The following is a 19,604-nucleotide window of genomic DNA, read 5'->3' as shown; positions in this document are numbered from 1 at the left end:
TATTTTATTTCAATCTGAATCTGATAAAATGTTTGGCATCAAAATCCTCAACATTTTTCGACTTGTTTTTGTCAATTAATAATATCATAAAAAAACAAGCTACATGCAGATTCAGACATATGAAAAAAACTTGAAAAGAAGATTTATGACATTCTTTATGTAACTCATTCCTTATAAATGTGAAATTCAAAATTTAATACTAAAAGCCCTCAAAATAAAGTAACATAAATCCAAGGTATAGTAAAAGCCCAAGGGCTAACCCTCCATATCTGAGTTTCACACTGATCTCACTCGTCTCACATGTGGGGAAATCTAGTGTTCAGACCACGGAGGCACAGGCTGAGAGCTGCGACAGGCAGACTGACAGCTAGATTGAGGGCACTGTTACAAAGTTATATTATTTGGCTCTGCACCTGCAAGCGTGCCTTAACTAACCATCCCTAAAACGTCTCCCAGAGCAACAGAGCCGCCTTGCTCACATCCATCACCAGTGGAATGCTCTGACCCGGCTGGATGGGCCTTCTTTCCACCTCTCCTTCCTCTCTCCCTCTTTTTTTCTGTCTCTCTCTCTCTCTCTTTCCTGGTTCCTGTCTCTCAGAGAGAGGCTATATAAATTTGGCGAGGTGAGTTCAAACTCCTTTCCAAATCTCCACCTTTCCAGCTGCCTGGCTCCTCGTTCTCTGACACATACAATCGCTTTCATTATGCAAATGGCCTAGATTCAGGGTTCTCCGGAGTCGCACGTGAGTGCCTGCATACAAAGCAGCCTTCTATTTGTTCTCATTCAATTAGGGAACCCAAGGTATATCATTAAATAGGGTAAAAACTCTAAAAATGCATACTGTGCGTACTGTGCATGCTCCTATAGGGTGCCACTTGCATGCTAGTCTCCTTCCCTGTAAACATGTTTACAGCATCCTCACTCCTATCACACCTTCCTTCGCCTTCTTTAGGGCTTCAAGATGAGACCTTCCAGTGCTGTGAAAGCCATTAAAAAGCCTGGGGGAGAAGGCCCATCAGTATGCACCCTGTATGCTTGGTAGGGGTGAGCCATATTGTACACACATTGTACACACAATATTATCGTAATATCATCAGAATTTTTGAAAGCAAAAAATAAATAAATAAATCAAGACTGTGATATGAATATTTCACAAAATTGTCTATTTTTTATTATTATTATTTTTTCTCTTAAGGCTATTTTTTTATATTTTTATGCTTGCATTTTGCATACATGCTCCTAGAACATTCATTTTGCTAACAAAATAGAAAAAAATGTTTTTTTTTTGTTTCTACCTAATGTTAAACCTTTAATACTTATTTTGTTGCATTGGTAAATATTATAGAAATTCGTAAAATATATTATAGTGATATTAGTGATATTACCAATCATACATAAAGCTATGGAAAAAAAGAGACCACTTAAAAATGATGAGTTTTTTTACCAAATTAAAAACCTCTGGAATATAATCAAGAGGAAGATGGATGATCACAAGCCATCAAACCAAGCTGAGCTGCTTGAATTTTTGCACCAGGAGTGGCATGAAGTTATCCAAAAGCAGTGTGTAAGACTGGTGGAGGAGAACATGCCAAGATGCATGAAAACTGCGATTAAAAAACAGGGTTATTCTGCCAAATATTGATTTCTGAACTCTTCTTTGCATTATTTGAGGTCTGAAAGCTTTAATATTTATTGTTATTTTAGCCATTTCTCATTTTCTGCAAATAAATGCTCTAAGTGACAATACTGTGTTTGGAATTTAGAAGAAATGTTGTCTGTAGTTTATGTAAGAACAAAACAGCAATGTTCATGTACTATACTATAAATAGCAAAATCTTGCGAGAGAAACTAATTTAGAAACTTAAGTGGTCTCTTTTCTTTCTTTTTTTTCAAAACTGTATATACATTTATGACCACCTCCTTGTTTGTACATACATTATTGACTTTGTCAGCTTCACGATCATATAGGAGCACTTTGTAGTTCAATGATTACAGAATGTAGTCCTGTATCTGTTTTTCTCTGTACATTATTGTTATTATCATACTCCTTTCACTCTGTACTTTAACGATCAGGACCCCATAGAGCAGCTATTATATAGGGTGGTGGAACAGTCTCAGCACTGCAGTGACGCTGACTGCATGGTGGTGACGTGTTTGTATATTGCATGTTAGTGATGTTTGTTAGCTGGTATGAGATCAGACTGGGATCAGTCACAGCAGTGCTGCTGGAGGTTTTAAACATTCAGTGTCCACACGCTGTATACGCTGTATTAGACACTCCTCCTCTATTAGCTGCCCCACTTTGTAGATGTACAGTAAAGTCAGAACCATACGATCTGAATCTGTTGCTGCACAGTTTGTGTTAGGCAAAATCATGAACACGTGCGACGTAAGCGCATCTATCACCATTACTACACCCCGGGCTCTCGGCCCTTTCTCAGCAGGAGTGGCCTGTGGAAGAATGGGTGTCAATAGATGAGTTGGCTTCCAGCCTCGCCCAACCATCTAAGCACCTTGTCATAATTGTGTGCAGCAGTGCAGAGCACACATGTCAAACAAGCCATTAAGGGGAAGTCTGGAGAAACGCTACAAATTAGCCGAGGATGAGCAGGGGGCTCGTACGGGGCGTCCAAGAACGGATACACATACACCAGAGAGAGAGTGAGCGCACACACACACACACACACACACTTACACATATATATATATATATATATATATATATATATACACACACACACATATACACACACCATAGCATTCCGCTGGGCACTGCTAACTCTCTATTACTCCACTGCCTCGCTCCCAGCAGGAGGACGGACCGCATGCCTCGGACGAAATCATTGCACCTTGTCTGTTTGAGTTAGAATGCAGAAGAGGGGGACGAGCGAGCGAGAGAGGGAGGGAGTGTGCAAGAGAGAGAGAGCGCAAGAGACAGTGTGAATACGAGAACGAGAGAACGAGAGAGCCAGAAAGAGAGAGCCAGAGAGAGAGAGAAAGAGAGAAAGAGAGAGAGTGAGGCAGGGTTGGAGGGGCTTAAAGGGGAGATTTATAGTTTCCTGCTCGCTCCTCACTGGCGCACTCCATCATCCCAGCACAAGCCCAGCCACAGCCACCGTCTCCACTTCTGCTGCCACGGCCGCCGCTGGAGCATTTGAATAGAATTACAAAGCAGTTTCGGCTTACTGTAACACAGCGCTGGACAGGGAAACCGGAGCAGTCTATTGAGGGACCCTCCTGCCATCAGTGGGAAATATTATTCCCCTCCAGCAGGAAAACAATCTCTAAACAGCGAGATGATATTAATTAAAATGCCATGTACGGAGAAATGAGGCTGCTGAAGGGATACATGAGTAAAGAATCAGATGGATGACATGTTTGGTGGTGTAAGCCTGACCTTCTTCAGTATCTAACACAAAAAAAAGAAGCCAGCTGAACTCAAACTCAGCCCAAAGTTACAAAGGTGGCACAGAATCCACATATTCTTCCATATATACGCTGATGTTATGTTCATGTTCACAACATGTGTCTCTATAATTAAATCTTTAACATTTAAACAGTGCAATTGAAAGGGTTTTGCTCTGAAATGTTCTGTTCTAGTGATACTCATTGAGTCTGAACTGTAAATTGTTGACAGTAGTGATGATAAGAAACAGATGTCTGAAACATCCATCCTCCAGCGCCTCTCCAAGCTATCTTTTAGAAAAAATACGAGAAATGGTTGTGAATACGCAGCATAATAAGATGATGTGAAAATAAGATAATGTTCAAGATAGTTCTGAGGTAAGAATTTTGGCTCAAAATGCAAAAAAATACCTTTTCTCTTTAATGGAGATAAAAATACAGGGAGTTTTAAGGCCAAGTAGCCCCTAGAGAAACAGTTTTTTACAGATTTATTATACTGTAAAAAGCAGTACCAAAAATTATGATAACTCCTGGTTTGGTCTGGAAACTCACAAAAGATATGTAACAGGGTTTACTGCACGTATAAATAAGCAAGCATACCATTTAATTTAAACAGAATGCAAAATAATCATCACATAAAGGGTACCAGGAGAAGGGTTGCCATTGATGCCAGAATGACAACATGAACATCTTCTTTTACCTAATACTTTATATGCCACAATGTCAGGATAGTGCCACTCAAGCCAAGCCTACCTATTAGATCGGTGGTCTTAATATAATAATGTTATGTTTATGATTTGACTGTGTAGTTTCACCATCAGCAGTGCTTCACATAAAAGGTCAGATGTTGTGTAGGTTTATAGAGAATATATACAGATATTTGTGTTGTGTTGTGTTTTTTTTTGTGTTGGAGACACTTAAATTAGACTGAAGTTTGTGAAAAGTTTAAAAAGTTGGTGAAAAAGGAATTCTACAGTTCTAATTGTCAGAATGATTGACAGTGCTGGTGAGAGATACAAGATTTTGACTTTGACTTTGAAAGCCACCTCACTAAGCTTACAAGAATGAATTGTTCAATTTGTATAATTAAAACATAAATAAAACAAACTATGTAGAAAGTTTTAACAATTAGTGAAACTTCCTATTTAATTCCCTTTAAATTACTTTGTTTACTTTAGTTAAATATATTTTAATTAGCAGTAAAATCAATTCAATTAAATGTTATCTGTGCTAAACTGACTTGCTAATGCGGTTTATGAGACTGTAATAGTATCCTGCAGCTCTAATTGTGTCTGTACTTTGTATTATTATAATGTGTGATCCACAGTACGGTACAAGATATCCACTATAGAATCTATGTGAATCAAAAGTCTAGACACATGACTCTCAGTACTGTCAACAGTCAATTCATGAGTTAAACAGTTACTATTTAGGAAAACTATTTAGGAATGCACAACATTGGACGAAGTGATAATAATAACAAATAAAAGCACATTTACAAATGTCCTGATGAATAAAATTATGTTCATGAAATAATCAAAACAGCCTTGGGAGATTCATTATTCATTGCATAATTTAAACAGGCCTGCAAAAACGCAGCAACGCGCTAATCAATAACCCAGCAATCAAATCAGAAGAATCTAAAACTTAATTGCCTTCATTATGAGGACAGAAAACAGAAAGTGCTGCACTTAATTAAACTGAATCAGGTTAGAAATAAAAACCACCTCAAGGCTCTGGAGTCATGCCTCGTGCTCGTGTTTGCCTGGAGCATGCCGAATGACCTCTTTGACAGCGGGACGGCACGTCAAAACCAACGCTGCAATTACAGAGTGCGGAGCAGATCATCAGCCTTCTTCAGCCCTCCTCACTAATGCATTCCAGCAGGTTTCAGAAATAGCATTCCGCATTTCGTCACCTCGTGGAGTGAATAACTGCCATGCATCATAATCACTGTAATTAAATTCAAAACAACATCCCAGCAGCCCCCTTATTTCCCTGCTCTCTGTCTGCGTTTACCTCCGCGTTGATCTATACAGCACTTTGATACCATGTCAGCCGGTGGTCTGTGCTATTTAATCAGAAAAGAGCTGGGAGTGACAGACAAAAAAACTGAAAGAAAAAATAATGTACAAAATGATGTTAAACGGAATAATCCGTGAGGGAAGGTTTTAAAACCAGTCACAAACTCCTGTGCAAGGCTGAAAAGTACAACTGGACAATAACTCAGTACCATTATACTGTATATCTCAATATACTTTATTAATTGCATGGTAAAAAAAGGAGTCTTCACCTGGATTTAACTAAGTAAGCAGATGATCTGGGGTTGTTGCTGCAGTTGGTCAGGTCTAGGTTCAGCAACAGTATGTGCTAAAAGAATGAGGTCAGCTGTCTACCTGAATATACTGAATATAGACCAGGTTATTCCATCAATGGATTATTTGGAAATTCTTCTTCCCTGATGACATGGACATATTCCAAAATAATGCAACACTGGATTGAAAAAAAAAAATCTTGTGACATTGCAGAAGCTTATCGAAACAATGCCACAGTGAATGTGTGGCCACCTTTTTTAGCCAGGCAGAGTATAACTGGTCAAATTTATTGTTCAAATTACAGTAATTAGCTTGCAACTTGCAGTTTCGTCAGCATTATACTGTTATTTTATAGTGCATCTACTGTCATTTATTGGGGCATAATCTACAGTCTCTACTGTATAATATACTACATTTAGATGCTTTATTAAATAGCTAGAAAAGTGGTGTTCAAAAAGTTTGCTGTATAACAACACCAGCACTTAATTGTAGTTCTCAAAGAGCATGAAGTCACGCTTTACAATAAAGGGCATGGCAACTTGTTCCTATGGCCTGCAACACAGTGGTCAACAAGCAGCCAACTGTTAAATAAAATATAACTGAATACACAAGGATTACCCTTTATGCAATTAAATAATGTATTTTTTTTAAATAATGTAAGAAATCAAGGACTGCATTCCTTCATTAAGCAACTGATCTTGCAGCGTTTACTGCTATTGGCAGTTAGTTACTGTATAATTAAGGAACGCTGACAGCTATGTTCTGTATTTGACTGAAACAGTACTTAGAGTTAGATTTCCCCTGTCAAATTAGACCAATTTATTCAGTGTACAGTAGGTACAGACATCCATTGTGGTTGTTCTCAGCAGTTTTCTGAGGCTTTTTTATTGTTTATATCTATCATAATTATACTGTCTCGAAATATCTTTTTTTTCCTAAAAACTTTTGGGCATATTAGCGACCAGCGCTTCAACAAAGCAAAGCACAGAAAAGCAGGCTGAGGAATCTTCTTGTCTCTGTGGACTACAATGAACTACACTGACCAGAGAGAATCCCCTGATGCCCAGCTGAGCCTTGAGCCATGTTAAAATAAAAAAGTGCACAGATCTGAATGCCAATGGGGATTCTTTGCTCTGCGGCCTTTTTTCAGGAACAAATCGGCTCAGTGGCAGATCTGTGTCGGCTCTACTTGTGTACCTTTTGGCCCCGTATTTTGAAAAACTTCTCATCCCTTGCTTTCCGAGATCAATATCCTATAACTTTTTTTGTGCAGCGGGCCAGCGAGCGGTGTCGGAGCCTGCTAAGGCGTGGGGATGTGTCAGAGCAAGCTGTATCTTCCTAGCTGTATCTCTCCCCAGCATTTTAACGCTGGGCGAGGCTCTGCAGGGTGCTTACGCAAGCAAATGCTGACTGCACAGAAGCGTGGTAAGACATACATCGCAGGGTTTCCGAAGGGTAATTTTATTTATTTATTTATTTGTTATTTCTTTATGTAAGTGGGACTGCAGAACTTTTTTTTTTGTCTACTGCAAAATAAGCGAGAAAGAGAAAGGTCCTCATAACATAAAGTCACCCTCAAAAGCTCTGATTAGCCGACAGCCCTTCCCTCAGAACAACAGGTGAGCTCGGGCCTCAGAAGCTTCGGTGGCACACCTTTGATATCTTGATATGCGCAGGTATCTCCAACTCCCGGAAAAAGAGATGAGCGAGATTTTTGGGGGTTCTTTTGTGCAAAATCCATGACATGAAAAGATTTAATTAAGATAAGTGAGTGGTAATAATTAATTCTGCTCCACTTGGGCTCCGTCGTGCCATCAAGATGGTAGCAGCGAGTGAATAAATTACAGTTTTTTCCTCTTTTATTTATCGTTTCTATCCCCCTCAGAGCAAGCAGCGAGAGTTGTTTAAGAGCTTGGAAAGTTTGACAGGTCCTCTGAAGAGTCCTGTGAAGAAACAGAACGCGGCCAGGCTCCAGCCTGCATAAACACCTCCTTCCCAGATCAAATCACTTTTCAATTCAAACATCTATTATGGTTGCAGGTACACCGTAGCCCCTGGGGGGATACTCACTGTGACAAATGCCAAATGTGCGGCTGCATTGTGCGGGAGCTCGCTCATTACCATGAGCGGAGATGTGTCGGAGACGGTGGGGAGCCTTAGGAGGGCTCCAGTTACCCAAGTTCTCACTTTTTTCTCCCGTTCCGTCTTGCACATTCTGGCGGCCTAATTTAAAACTGATAGCGCAGACGCTAGGTGACCTAGTGCCACAGGCAACGTAATGGCTCCAGACATTTTCTTAACGTCTAAGTAAGAGTGTGCTTGTACCCAATAGCAATTTACTTTAGGAAGAAAGAAGGGAAAATAAATGGACTCTCACTTTCATTCTCAGTAATTTGAAGAATAGACCCAGTCTATGACCGGTCACACCAATGTGTTTTGCTAATGAGAGAAAGAGAGTATTGCATGTACTTCAACTGTAGTAGAAGTGGATGGTAGAAGAACTGTATAAAAACTGCATGGAAAAGTAAGAAAAGTGTGAATCTTATTTAGAACACAATCCCTTAAAGAGTACGCCTTCAACACATACGATAAGAAGGAGCCCTCAGTTGGGTAATACTTCATGGCAATCGGCCACACACAATCTGCAGCCAACCTGACAGGTGGTGGTTCTGCACCGGGCATTCAAAGAAGCCAAGTTTTATAATGGCTTTGTATTATAGGGACAAAATCTAGCTTCCACTTCCAAACTGATGATTCTTGATGGCTCCAATACAATCTGCAAACGAGGCACGTACAATTACAGTATGCTTCACAGAAAATAACAACAACCAAGCTGAAAAAAAAACATAAAAAAAAAAAAGACTTCCCAGTCTTCATTTTGGCAGGTTCAAGGCACGGCTTGCTTTGGAGTGGTGAGCTAATTATGAACAAACATTTGTTTTATCTTTAATACGTTTTTAATTTTTTTGAAAGCAATATTTCTGACACAAAACAAGGATAATTAACAGGGCTAAGCACTGCCAAGTATTTTTGTGAGTGACCTTTATCGAGAATGCACTTACAGTACCTCGAATCTCGCCAAATCTGGCAGCTCTCTCTCCCATTCTCTCTCATTCGCTCAGTCTGTCTGTCTGACGCTCTAGCTTTAGCTCTAGCCAGTTCCTTCCCTGCTATCTCAGAACGGCCAGGCTGTAATGACAGTGGACGGAGTGGCCTGGCTCCTCCAGTACTACACAGCTGCTAATTAGAGGCTGCTTTGTTACTTTGCTTGGTTTTAGCTGGTGATTAACTGCCTTTCTATTGGACAGGACTTGGCTGTTAATTCCAGCTGCGCCGCAATAATGTGTATACCACAAACAACTCGCATTATCCGAGCTGGCTGGGGAGGGGACAGCCACCAGCTTGAACCATCCTAAAATCCTCCACGGCGCTCATTAATGCTGATCCAGTTGCTGCACCAGTTTTCTTTCCTCCTTTCAAGAAGAAATCCGCTCATTCTCCTACTGTGCCAATACAAAACAGCCCGTTCTTAATATCAGCGCTGTGATTTTGTGTAATTAAATGTCTGTCAGAATCGCTGTCTAGGAATGCCATTGTGTCCTTGGAACAGAGGACGGGCACGGCAGTGTGCAGTTCCTTTCCTGCTCGTTTTCTTAAAGGCCGCATCCTTCACGCAAGCCTGTCGTGGCCTTGTAATGAATTATTAGGACAATGAATGATGGGGAAAGCGAGGAATATGGGCTAGGCTATCTCTAATTGGCTGATTATGTACTGATTTCCCTCAGTATATAATGGCCTGTGGAAGGTTGCGGCCCGAGGGCAGAGAAGTGGAAGGGAGAAAAAAAATAAAGACAGAGAATGAAAAAGAGAGAGAGACTCTCTTGGTGCGAACGCCTATGTGTCACAGAAAGCACATAAGCCTCTGTCGGCAAGTTCCCACCAACTATTGGAAATGTAATTAAGAGCGAGCTGGAGCTTTTAAATGCTCGACTAGGGCAGAAACAAACTGTGCCCTTTGGATGGCAGGAAAAAAAGACATTTCCATACATCGAAAATGAGCGGCATGATCAATAGTCCACAGTTGGGAAAGTGTCAGGGGAGTAATAAGCCGGTCTGCCTCGCTCATTGCCTCACTTTTCTCCTCAGGCACTCGCCTCAGTTTATAGCCGTCAGCTCAAAGCGGCAAAACTGATAACTCTTGTTGTGTGGAATGTACTCAGACGCTCTGTAATCTTTCCTAGCATTAAAACTTCTATTAAAAACAAGTTTATGTTGTAGGGAGAGACTCACTCCGAGCGGCAGCCGGACACATAAATCTGAGGCTGTTTCTGCTCTCTGGAAAGACCCTGTTCGGAGACGACGTTACCAAAAAACGTCAGTCAAAAGCAATTAGCCCAAGTCAAAGACAATAACTGGGTTTCAAAGTATAGGCTGCATTTTTCGACTGCTACGATTTAGAACACTGTTCCAAAGTTAAGGTTTTTTTGTATATAGTCGAGAAATGCAACAGACTTTCGGGGTGATTTGATGGACGCAACTGGTGTATCCTTCCAGGTATCCACAATTCAGCACAAAATGTGGGTGAAAATGATGGGAAGCAAAGATTGTCGGACAGAATTATTTTTTTTTGTTTGTTTTACAAGGTCAGTCCTACCAAGGGCCCTTTCTACATCAACTGCAGTCTTTTTTTTTTTTTTAACACACTGTCACACTAACCTTTCCTCCTCTCTAACACATCCTATGGGGCAGGTGACGGTTCTCAGGAACACCTCTGTGAGGACCACAGCAATTCCATGCCCAATCCTGAGCTCAACAACCATCAACGCCATTTGGTTGCTGCTTCGTCACGTTGTTGGGATTCCACCTTTTAATCTCAGGCTTTGCGCTGATAGCCACGATGAAGCCACCACCATTAGATCTCGAGAAGATCAATCATTCCTTCGCCGCCAGCAGGAAGGAAGGGATTCTAATCCAATCTCTGTGTCATCAGCCAGTGCACATAAATATTCATAAACAGAAACCAGCTGTTTCGCCCATTTAGAGCGTTCGCAAAGAGCCGCCATTTGCCAATAAATTGTTGCTGTTTAATTAATGATTTCATTTCGAGGCGGCGGCAAGAAACAATACCTCGCTAAGTATGGAGATTTATATCTAGGAAAGTGGGTGAAAGGGAAGAGCTAGTCAGATTGCTGTAGTAGAGCAACAGAAGCTGTGTCCCTGGCCTACATACAGCCCCAGCTAGGGACGCTGGCCGCCCAGAGGAGTTGGCTACACCCGGCACTAATCCGACCCGGACATAATCAAGTTGTTAATGGATCCCACATCAAAGCAGAGATCACTGTGGGTTTTTATACTGCAAAGGCCCTTATGTGGGCCCACGCTTCTATAGCTCCATACATATGAGTTCCAGAACTGGACCAACCACTAAACAATTACCCAATCACAGAGTTGATCAGACTGACAGTTTTATGTACGCAGCTTATTTACAGAGTGTATTACTGAGTGCATCTGAATGTACAAGAGGTGTAACAATGCATTAAAAAATGTGTGAGCTCATGATGCAAATACAGTACTTGAAAGTGTGGCTCACGAAGACATGACATCAAGTGCATGAAGCAGAACAGGAAAGGGTTTGTAGCCCCACGGGACTCCTTGGGACTCATGGATCCCTTGACAACAGCACTAGACAAATAGCCTAGCCTGTAAAAGTGATCTATGCAGTTGGGTGTGTTTATGCTTGTGTGTTTGTGTGTCTTTGTCGCTCTGTAGTTTAACCAAGAAGGCAAGAATGAATGTGTAGGTGTGAACAGCTCCTTCACATCGCATAGTTATGTTTCTAAGGGGGTGCGCATCAGCCTACACCATAGGGTACACCAAAGGCTACGGCATAGGTTTAACACAGAAGCATATATTGGCTTTTAATTTCAATGACATTCACAGTAACATGCTGATAACCATTCTTATAATTGTGGGAGAAGAACCGTTTTACATTTAGAAAAATCCCACAAATTAATAAATAGCCTAGTGGGATCAGGGAGTGGGGATTTTCTTCCATTAAATCTTGCTACAAATACAACTGTTGAAAACTGACTTATTAAGCTGATAATGATGAAAAAAAATGAATCCAATAAGGAGGTAAGAATATAGTTTTACTCCTAGTGTGAACGACTAGAATAAATTGCATTAGTTTTTAGACTAAAAGTTTAGTTTTATCTTGTTTTTTACTTTTCTGATAACACTCCTCTAAGTTTTAACAGTCATTTGAAAGGCTTGTCCTGACATTGACAACCTTCTCTCCAACTCTACTGGACAATTTGTACACATATATACAGCATATATACACCTTGATAATAAACCTGCAGTTTATAGGGTTAATTTCATTGCCCACTATGTCTAGGCTGGCATTTAAAGCCCATCTCCAGCTAATGGCACAGAACACATAGCCACGGGAGCCTACTTCAAAAAGAGCGGCCGGTCTGAGGCCGAGATCATTATCTGCCTGGGTTAAAGCGTTCTGGTCAGCTTGAACTGGACAGGAATCTCTCAGGACTTACCATCAGGAGGAGGAGGTTGGTGCGTGATGTGACCAGGTTTGTCTGGAAGACATAAAAAAAAGAGAGAGAGACAGAGACAGAGAGAGAGAGAAAAGCACATTAGTTAAGTGAAGCTCTCAGGAGATCCCACAGGGTTGCTATATAGTCATTCTGAATGTCGGGGGTGGACGCTGACTGCACAGCTCTATCTCTGAGGAAGATAATGAAAGCAAAAAAAAAAAAAGGACAAAACTGACAGAGAGCAGAAGAGTAAAGCTGATGAGCTATCGTTTATTTCTCTACACTTTTATGAGCTCTTAGATGAGGAACGGGTCCAGCGGGAGTGTATCCCTACAGGCTGTTTCAGGTATTCTGATTCATGTTTACACACCCATACACGCAATCCAGACAGGATCACGCAGTCAGACATTTGCACTGATAATGCTAGGCATACTGAATTGGGGGCTTGGAAAGGTCCTAGGGGCTTACATACGCACTTTATACAAAAGCACTTGATTAAATATATCCGTGGTACCCATCACCGAGGTCACTGGGCGCCACAATTACTCAATTAATCCTGATTACTCTATTATAACACAATAATTGAGGGAAAATGAACTCTTTGTTTATCAAAAGACTGTGACTTTGCGTGATTTGCATCATCTTTTGTACAGTAAACATAAGCTGTGTAACAGAGCCATATGGACAAACGCATTTTCCTAATATATATATATGGCACCTGCCAATGGGATGGGGTCTATGTATTGTATAAGGCAGCAGCTAAACAGCTAATTCTGACTAATCAAAAGAAAACAATAAGTACTTACTAGATTAAAAGTCTTTTTTTTTAAGTCAGTCCACAAATACAACATATTACAATATAAATGTACAATAAAGCAAGTTCCTAATGTGTCTTACTGAGCCTCTATTGGTCAGTTTTACTCAAAACATAGACAAACACACACACACACACACACATCTACCAATTACAGATGAGAAACAGATGGCAAGCACCTAAACCTGCCAATAAGAAGGAGCTTTATAGGAGCTTTTAAGAAGTTTTATTCTTTCTCAACACTGTATTGTTGTAAAGACAATGAGAAAATATGGATGGTAGAAGGATAAAGCAGGGACAGTGTTTCAACTGATGTATACACTACCTTTCCTCTGAATGCTTAAAAGTCTAAAGTTAATATTTAGATGCCATATTGTTTAAATAATAATTGCTAATTGAGTTTAACTGAATTTTAAACTGAATTACTAAAATAAAGAAGCTTTTCAATCATATTCTATTTTTTTTTGAGATGCACTAATAGATCAGAGTCTGAAGCCAAAGAAAATATGTATATACAAAAATGGATGTTTACATGACGGGAATAAAAGTAAGCATCAATTATTTATGCTGTTTATTTGAATGATTTAGTTCATTCCCAGAATATCTTAAAATTACTTAGAGTTACTAGAAAATGTATGATCTGAGACCTTAAAATACATCAGAAAGAACTGAAATACTTGATTTATACTGATATCATTGAAAATGACAGTCCTACACACTATGCACTCCTGCAAGTAATTCTTTTTTTAATAACAAAAAATAAACAGGACATCTAGAAACTCCTAAAAAAAACATCTTAAGAAAATGTACAACCTGGACCTTTGAATACATCAAAAACAACTAAAATACTTCTTCTGCTCAAATACTGTTTTATTCGATCGTGACAGTAGGGGTGTGCCATATCATATCGTACACGATAATATCGCCAATTTTTTTTATTTTTATATCGTGATCAATATTTTACCCTGAAATCTCGTGCAATATCGCCCACCCCTATTTATCACATCAGGGTACTACTTTTTTTGCTGTTTTTAGCAAAAGAGAAATTCCCACTGTTTTCATTTCCCATTATATATCTACTAGAAACAGATTCTGTCCAGCATCATTCCTTTTCTTTTATTTAATACTGGATATATGGAGATATGTAGAGCGCATGATTAGTGCCATGACATTCTGGATCATTGACTTCTGTTATAAATCTGTTAAATTTCTTGTATTTTTTAATATCTCAGTTAGGGGTGTGCCATATCATTATATATGCAATAGGAAAATGTAATATTCATTTTGGTGCAGTAGTGTATTCTTGAAATATTTTTTTTAATTCAGTATTTCTTCATATCGTCAAGAGTGTCGTTATCGCGATAATACCATGAAATATCGTGATATTTTTTAGGGCCATATCGCCCACCCCTAAGTGACAGTACTACATGGTATGCATTCCTGCGAGTACACCTTGCTCCACAACAACAAGAAAAATCAGCAAGACGCCTAGAAACCACAGAACCTTTTCTTTTTTACTCTGCAGAACCTGCTTTCCAACAATACAGTGAATGAATCTTTCTACAAGACGCCTAGAAACCACAGAACCTTTTCTTTTTTACTCTGCAGAACCTGCTTTCCAACAATACAGTGAATGAATCTTTCTACAAGACGCCTAGAAACCACAGAACCTTTTCTTTTTTACTCTGCAGAACCTGCTTTCCAACAATACAGTGAATGAATCTTTCTACAAGACGCCTAGAAACCACAGAACCTTTTCTTTTTTACTCTGCAGAACCTGCTTTCCAACAATACAGTGAATGAATCTTTCTAGTTTAAGTGCAGCCCCAACACCCTACTCCTTATGTAGCCACAGGGAGTAACTGACGCCAAGAAAAAACACCTCATCAGTTACTCGCCTGGTCTCTCTGTCTAACGCACACACACACACACACACACACACACACACATTCGCACAAGCACACACACACTCACACATACACACTTTGAGAGCTAGCCTCCCGCACAGGGACTCGGCTCTGCTCAGAAGTGGACTGCCAGAATACAGTTTAATTTTAGGCTCACGTCAAATTGCTTGTCAACAGCCGAGCGTGAGCAAGGGTGGGGAGCCAGGACTGGGGGAGGAGGAGAGATGGACTGAGGGAGAGAGAGAGTGGAAGGAAGGAGGGGGGGTGGTGAAGGAGAGCAGCTTGCTGTGTATCACTCCATGAATAATGAAGTGTCTGCTGAACCCGTTTCTGAGTCAATCGTGACAGTTACAGATTTTCATCTGCAGCTTTCCAAAACAACAAGCAAAACACAGCCATAACTAAGAGTAGCAATTCTCTCACAGCGACGATTCTACACACGCACACACGCATTCAGAGACGTTCGCCGAGAGCAGGAGTCAAAAATATACATATTCCTGCAGATCTGACAGGGACCTACATGTTTCATAACATCACAGGCAAAACAAAGCCTCAGAAGTAGTACCGTTATAGGAGGCTAATATAAATAATAATATTAATTTAATGACTGGAACTCATATATGGGGCTCGTTTGTCATGCAAAGATCTGCTGGTGTTTCTAAAAGGGTTGATAAAGATGGAGTTTTTTAATATGATTGTGATTTTATTTGATTCTGTGGTGAAAAACTAAAGATAAACCAAGGACCTTGTTTACACCTGATCACAAATTATATCTGGATAAGGCCAAACCATGTTAAGCCGCATTCAAACGCATGTGCATTTTTACCATTTTCTCCCAATTTAGCAAGGCCAAGTGTCCCACCCATTCAGCTGCTATTCAGCTGCATATCCCACAACACCAGGAGGGTGAAGACTAGCAAATGCCTCCTCTGATGTATGTAAAGTCAGCTATCCCCTCTTTTCAAACTGCTGCTGATGTAGCACTAACGAGTAGCATCACAGCGCGCTCAGAGGAAAGCGCAGCAACTCAGTTCCAATACATCAGCTCACAGTTGCCTTGTGCTGATCCACATCACCCTAGGAGGGATGAGAGAAAAGAGTGCCATCTACTGTACCCACCCAGAGAGAGCAAGGCCAATTGTGCTCTCTCAGGCCTCCAGCAGCTGATGGCAAGCTGTATGACCGGGATTCGAACCTGATCGGGCTGCCACCCGATCACAGTGGCAGCGTCTTAGACAGCCCACCAAATACGTATTTAAAACAGATCACATAATACATGTATTTGTACAAATCTGACCACTCAAACCACTTCAGGTGATAGTTTGAGGCAAGTTTGAGCAACATGTAAGTTACAATCATGGAAATTGATCCATTACCCCAAAACATGTTCAACAACTCAAAATTCTTCTTAGTGCATTTGATTACTAAGTGTAAGTGCATGTGGCTAAACTCTTCTCCGGATACAATCCAGATACTAGTAGTGTCGTAAATTAAGCATAAAAGGGGATACTTTTTTCCATCTTAGAATGCTCATATTTGTCAATATCATGGACAAAATACTTTCATACAGTTCATCTGCAGTTATGAGAAATGTTTTATTCTGGACTGGATTTTTAAATAATGGCTAATGAGGCCTGCAATATTCGAGTCAAATTAGGTAAAGTATCTTATCTAAGTGCTGGCCCTGTTTTTTTTGTTGTTTTTTTTATAGTCAATCACAATTGATGGCGGAACACACCATCAATTGTGATTGACTATTATTGTAAAGTGGAGGCATTTAGGAACACAGCCACAAAGTGTCCAGCTACATAAACAAATCTCAGAATGCTGAAAAGTGAGTAAAAGGGCAAAAAGGGGAGGGTTTCTATCATTCTATCATATGTATTTTTGCCTATGGATTTAGAATGCAATTGCTTAAAAGCTACTATTTGTATAATTATTATTATTATTATTTTTTTTACAATTTTCTGAAGGTTTCAGAAGATTACGAAAAAGAGGAGAAAGTTATATTGTGTCATTTCTACTTTTTTTCTACTCTCAAAGTGCTCAATACTGCTCTGAAATGCTTATCCTAAAAGAGCAGAGTACCATAACAGCAAGTTTACTTATGTAAATATGAATTGTGGCTTGTATTTGGTACATAAGCCCATAAAAATGCTGAAATGGGTGTTCAAAATAAATACAACAGCAATCAAAAGCCCTGTAAGAAATGGACCTGTTCCTATTTATTTCATTCATTATGTAAACATCCCACAACTCATCTCTATGCATATAACGCATTAATATGAACAGCGAGTGTGTTCATATTCATACGATGTGAATGTACATATGTGCTCTCGGCGAGCGCCGCCGCAGCAGCCGTACCGCATGCATGATGCATTCGGCCGCAGAGTTAAACAGCCCTAGTCTTGTGTGGTCTCTCCCTTCCCTCTGCCAGTTTAAATGAAAATGGAAATGACTAACCTTAGGTCTGTGTCCCTCTCCAACAAGCTTTCAAACGCTACGCTGCACCTACTCCACGTTAATGGCCCTCCTTTCACTTCATCATCTCTTTTTTTCTTTTTTTTTTAACTCTACTTTCAAGAGTGGGAATGGAATGTTCTAACTGAGTTTGTATTTAAATCTAATGGAATCTGTCTGGACCAAATTGATTCAGCAACATGAGCAGTTTCTAAATGAAGCTTGCGTTTGAGAATCTTTACGGAGGGAGGGAGGAAGGGGACAAGAATCGCAAGAAGGGCCCTTTAGGGTCTTTTAATCAAGATCTAATGGAGCAGCGTCCGGCTTCCTCAGAGGAGAGGGAGCAGACCCGATTGAAAAGCCGGTGGATGTTAATGGCCTACGGTGGGGGTCGGGGGGAAGCATGTGGCTGAATTGCACTCGTTTTTTTTCTACCACTCTATTTCATTCACTTGTTCGAGCAAATATTGAGTCTCTGCCTCTGACTGTCTTGTCTTTTTTTCTCTCTCTTGGTGTGTGGCAACAAACTGGCTAGGGCATTTGATCGATATGTCTTCCCTGAGAGAATTCACCATAGTTTTACCATAAGATTAAAATTAGCGTATCCTAAAATATCTACTAGTTTGTGTCATCAACACTATAAATTCATACCATATCAGTAAGAACTGAGGGTATCGTACTCTATCCAACAGTTTGCGTCACTAGCAATATAAAAGATCAATCAGCTTGTACCATTAACACTATGAATGCTTAAATACAGTACCAATACTGAGAGATATTTACAATCTTTTCAATAAGAATTGAGAGTATCCCAATCCATCCATCAGTTTGTGTCATCAACACTTTGAACGCATACCATGTAATACCATCAAAAGTCTGCAACTGCAAAAAACACCCAATTAAAAAAGAGTAACGCTGCACATATGTTGTCGTTAACACAATTCACACCTATGCACCTCAACGTCAGAGCCACTTCTGTATTACAGCTTCAGAAAACGAGACCTATTTTCAAACATCAGCCAGGAAATCGAACATTTCTGTCTGCCATTCATCTATCATGTGAAAGATGTAGAAACCGAGACTTTGACAGTGTTCCGAAGACACTAATGGAAATGCTGATAAAGTGTTGGGGTACCTGCTGCTTCGCCTTGTCAAAGAGCACTCTCTAACGTGCTTTCCAACCACACACTTTTATCACACTCTTTCACCTAAAAGCCTGGCACTCTTAGAAAAAAAAAATTGTAAAAAAAAGTTCCTAAATGGTTATTGGCTTGGACGTAGAGTTCCATGAAATGTCTTTAGTTGGCAGAGAACTCTCAATAAAAAGGTTTCTTACACCTGCAAACCTCAAGTCTTTACAGAACCAACCACGGACTGGTTCTTTAAGGCAGTAGAAAGTTGTTGCTTAATAACACTGGTCCAAAAACACTGGTTCCCTTTGTGTACTCCATAATCTTTCTGAAAATGTGTGGGACTCGACAAGGAGGAGAAGGCTCCAGATACTCGTCAAGCAGATACAGTGTGCGCTGACGCTAATGCCAGGGCTTCCACCTCCAAAGGCAGTTAATCTGCCCACTTTATCCCCACTGTGTAGAGTAAATGCCACAGCTTCAGGCAAGACAGAATGCCACCAGACCGTTTGTTTAGACAGAAGAACTGAAGCACTTTAGAAGATGAGGCCAGTTTATCTGCGTCAGCCTCGATCATCTGCGATGTCAGCCGCTAGATCGAATTTTAGGCATTAGGGATTACTTTTTGACTGCCATCGATCCTTATTGAGCCATCCATCCATCAAGATACCATTCTCTCTGAACATCACCCTGACAAAATGACCACCGCTGCAAACACATGCACCCACACACACTCGCACACCACTCACACAAATGACAGGCTTCATTTGGCCGGTGTCCTGAAAGGACTTTTGAAATTCCACAGGCGATTGCACCACCATGCATACACAAACAGCTCTTTGAGTAATAGGCTTGTCATTACGTCATTGGTCTAAAAGTAACATAATGACAGATGACACGAGCTGGCAAAAAGGAAAATATTTTGATGCCCTATGTGCACTGATTTCTTTCAAAGAATGTACAGTGTACAGTGTTTCTTATAATATTGGTCTTCAGGGCCACCAAGACAGTCCACAGA

General features: G+C 40.3%; 1 protein-coding gene across 10 annotated transcripts in view; it reads right to left on the bottom strand.

Moving 5' to 3' along the window:
* The window catches only part of agrn (agrin), a 356,879-nt gene that overhangs the window by 188,118 nt on the left and 149,157 nt on the right, over positions 1-19,604 (bottom strand). For all 10 annotated transcript variants that reach the window (XM_049463009.1, XM_049463013.1, XM_049463012.1 and 7 more), the window contains one exon: positions 12,276-12,317. In XM_049463009.1, the coding sequence (XP_049318966.1) occupies positions 12,276-12,317 (42 nt within the window). The remainder of the gene's footprint in view (positions 1-12,275; positions 12,318-19,604) is intronic.

Source organism: Astyanax mexicanus, chromosome 13 (assembly GCF_023375975.1).
Source record: "Astyanax mexicanus isolate ESR-SI-001 chromosome 13, AstMex3_surface, whole genome shotgun sequence".
In the NCBI taxonomy this organism is placed as follows: Eukaryota; Metazoa; Chordata; class Actinopteri; order Characiformes; family Acestrorhamphidae; genus Astyanax; species Astyanax mexicanus.
This window is presented reverse-complemented; position numbering and strand designations above follow the sequence as displayed.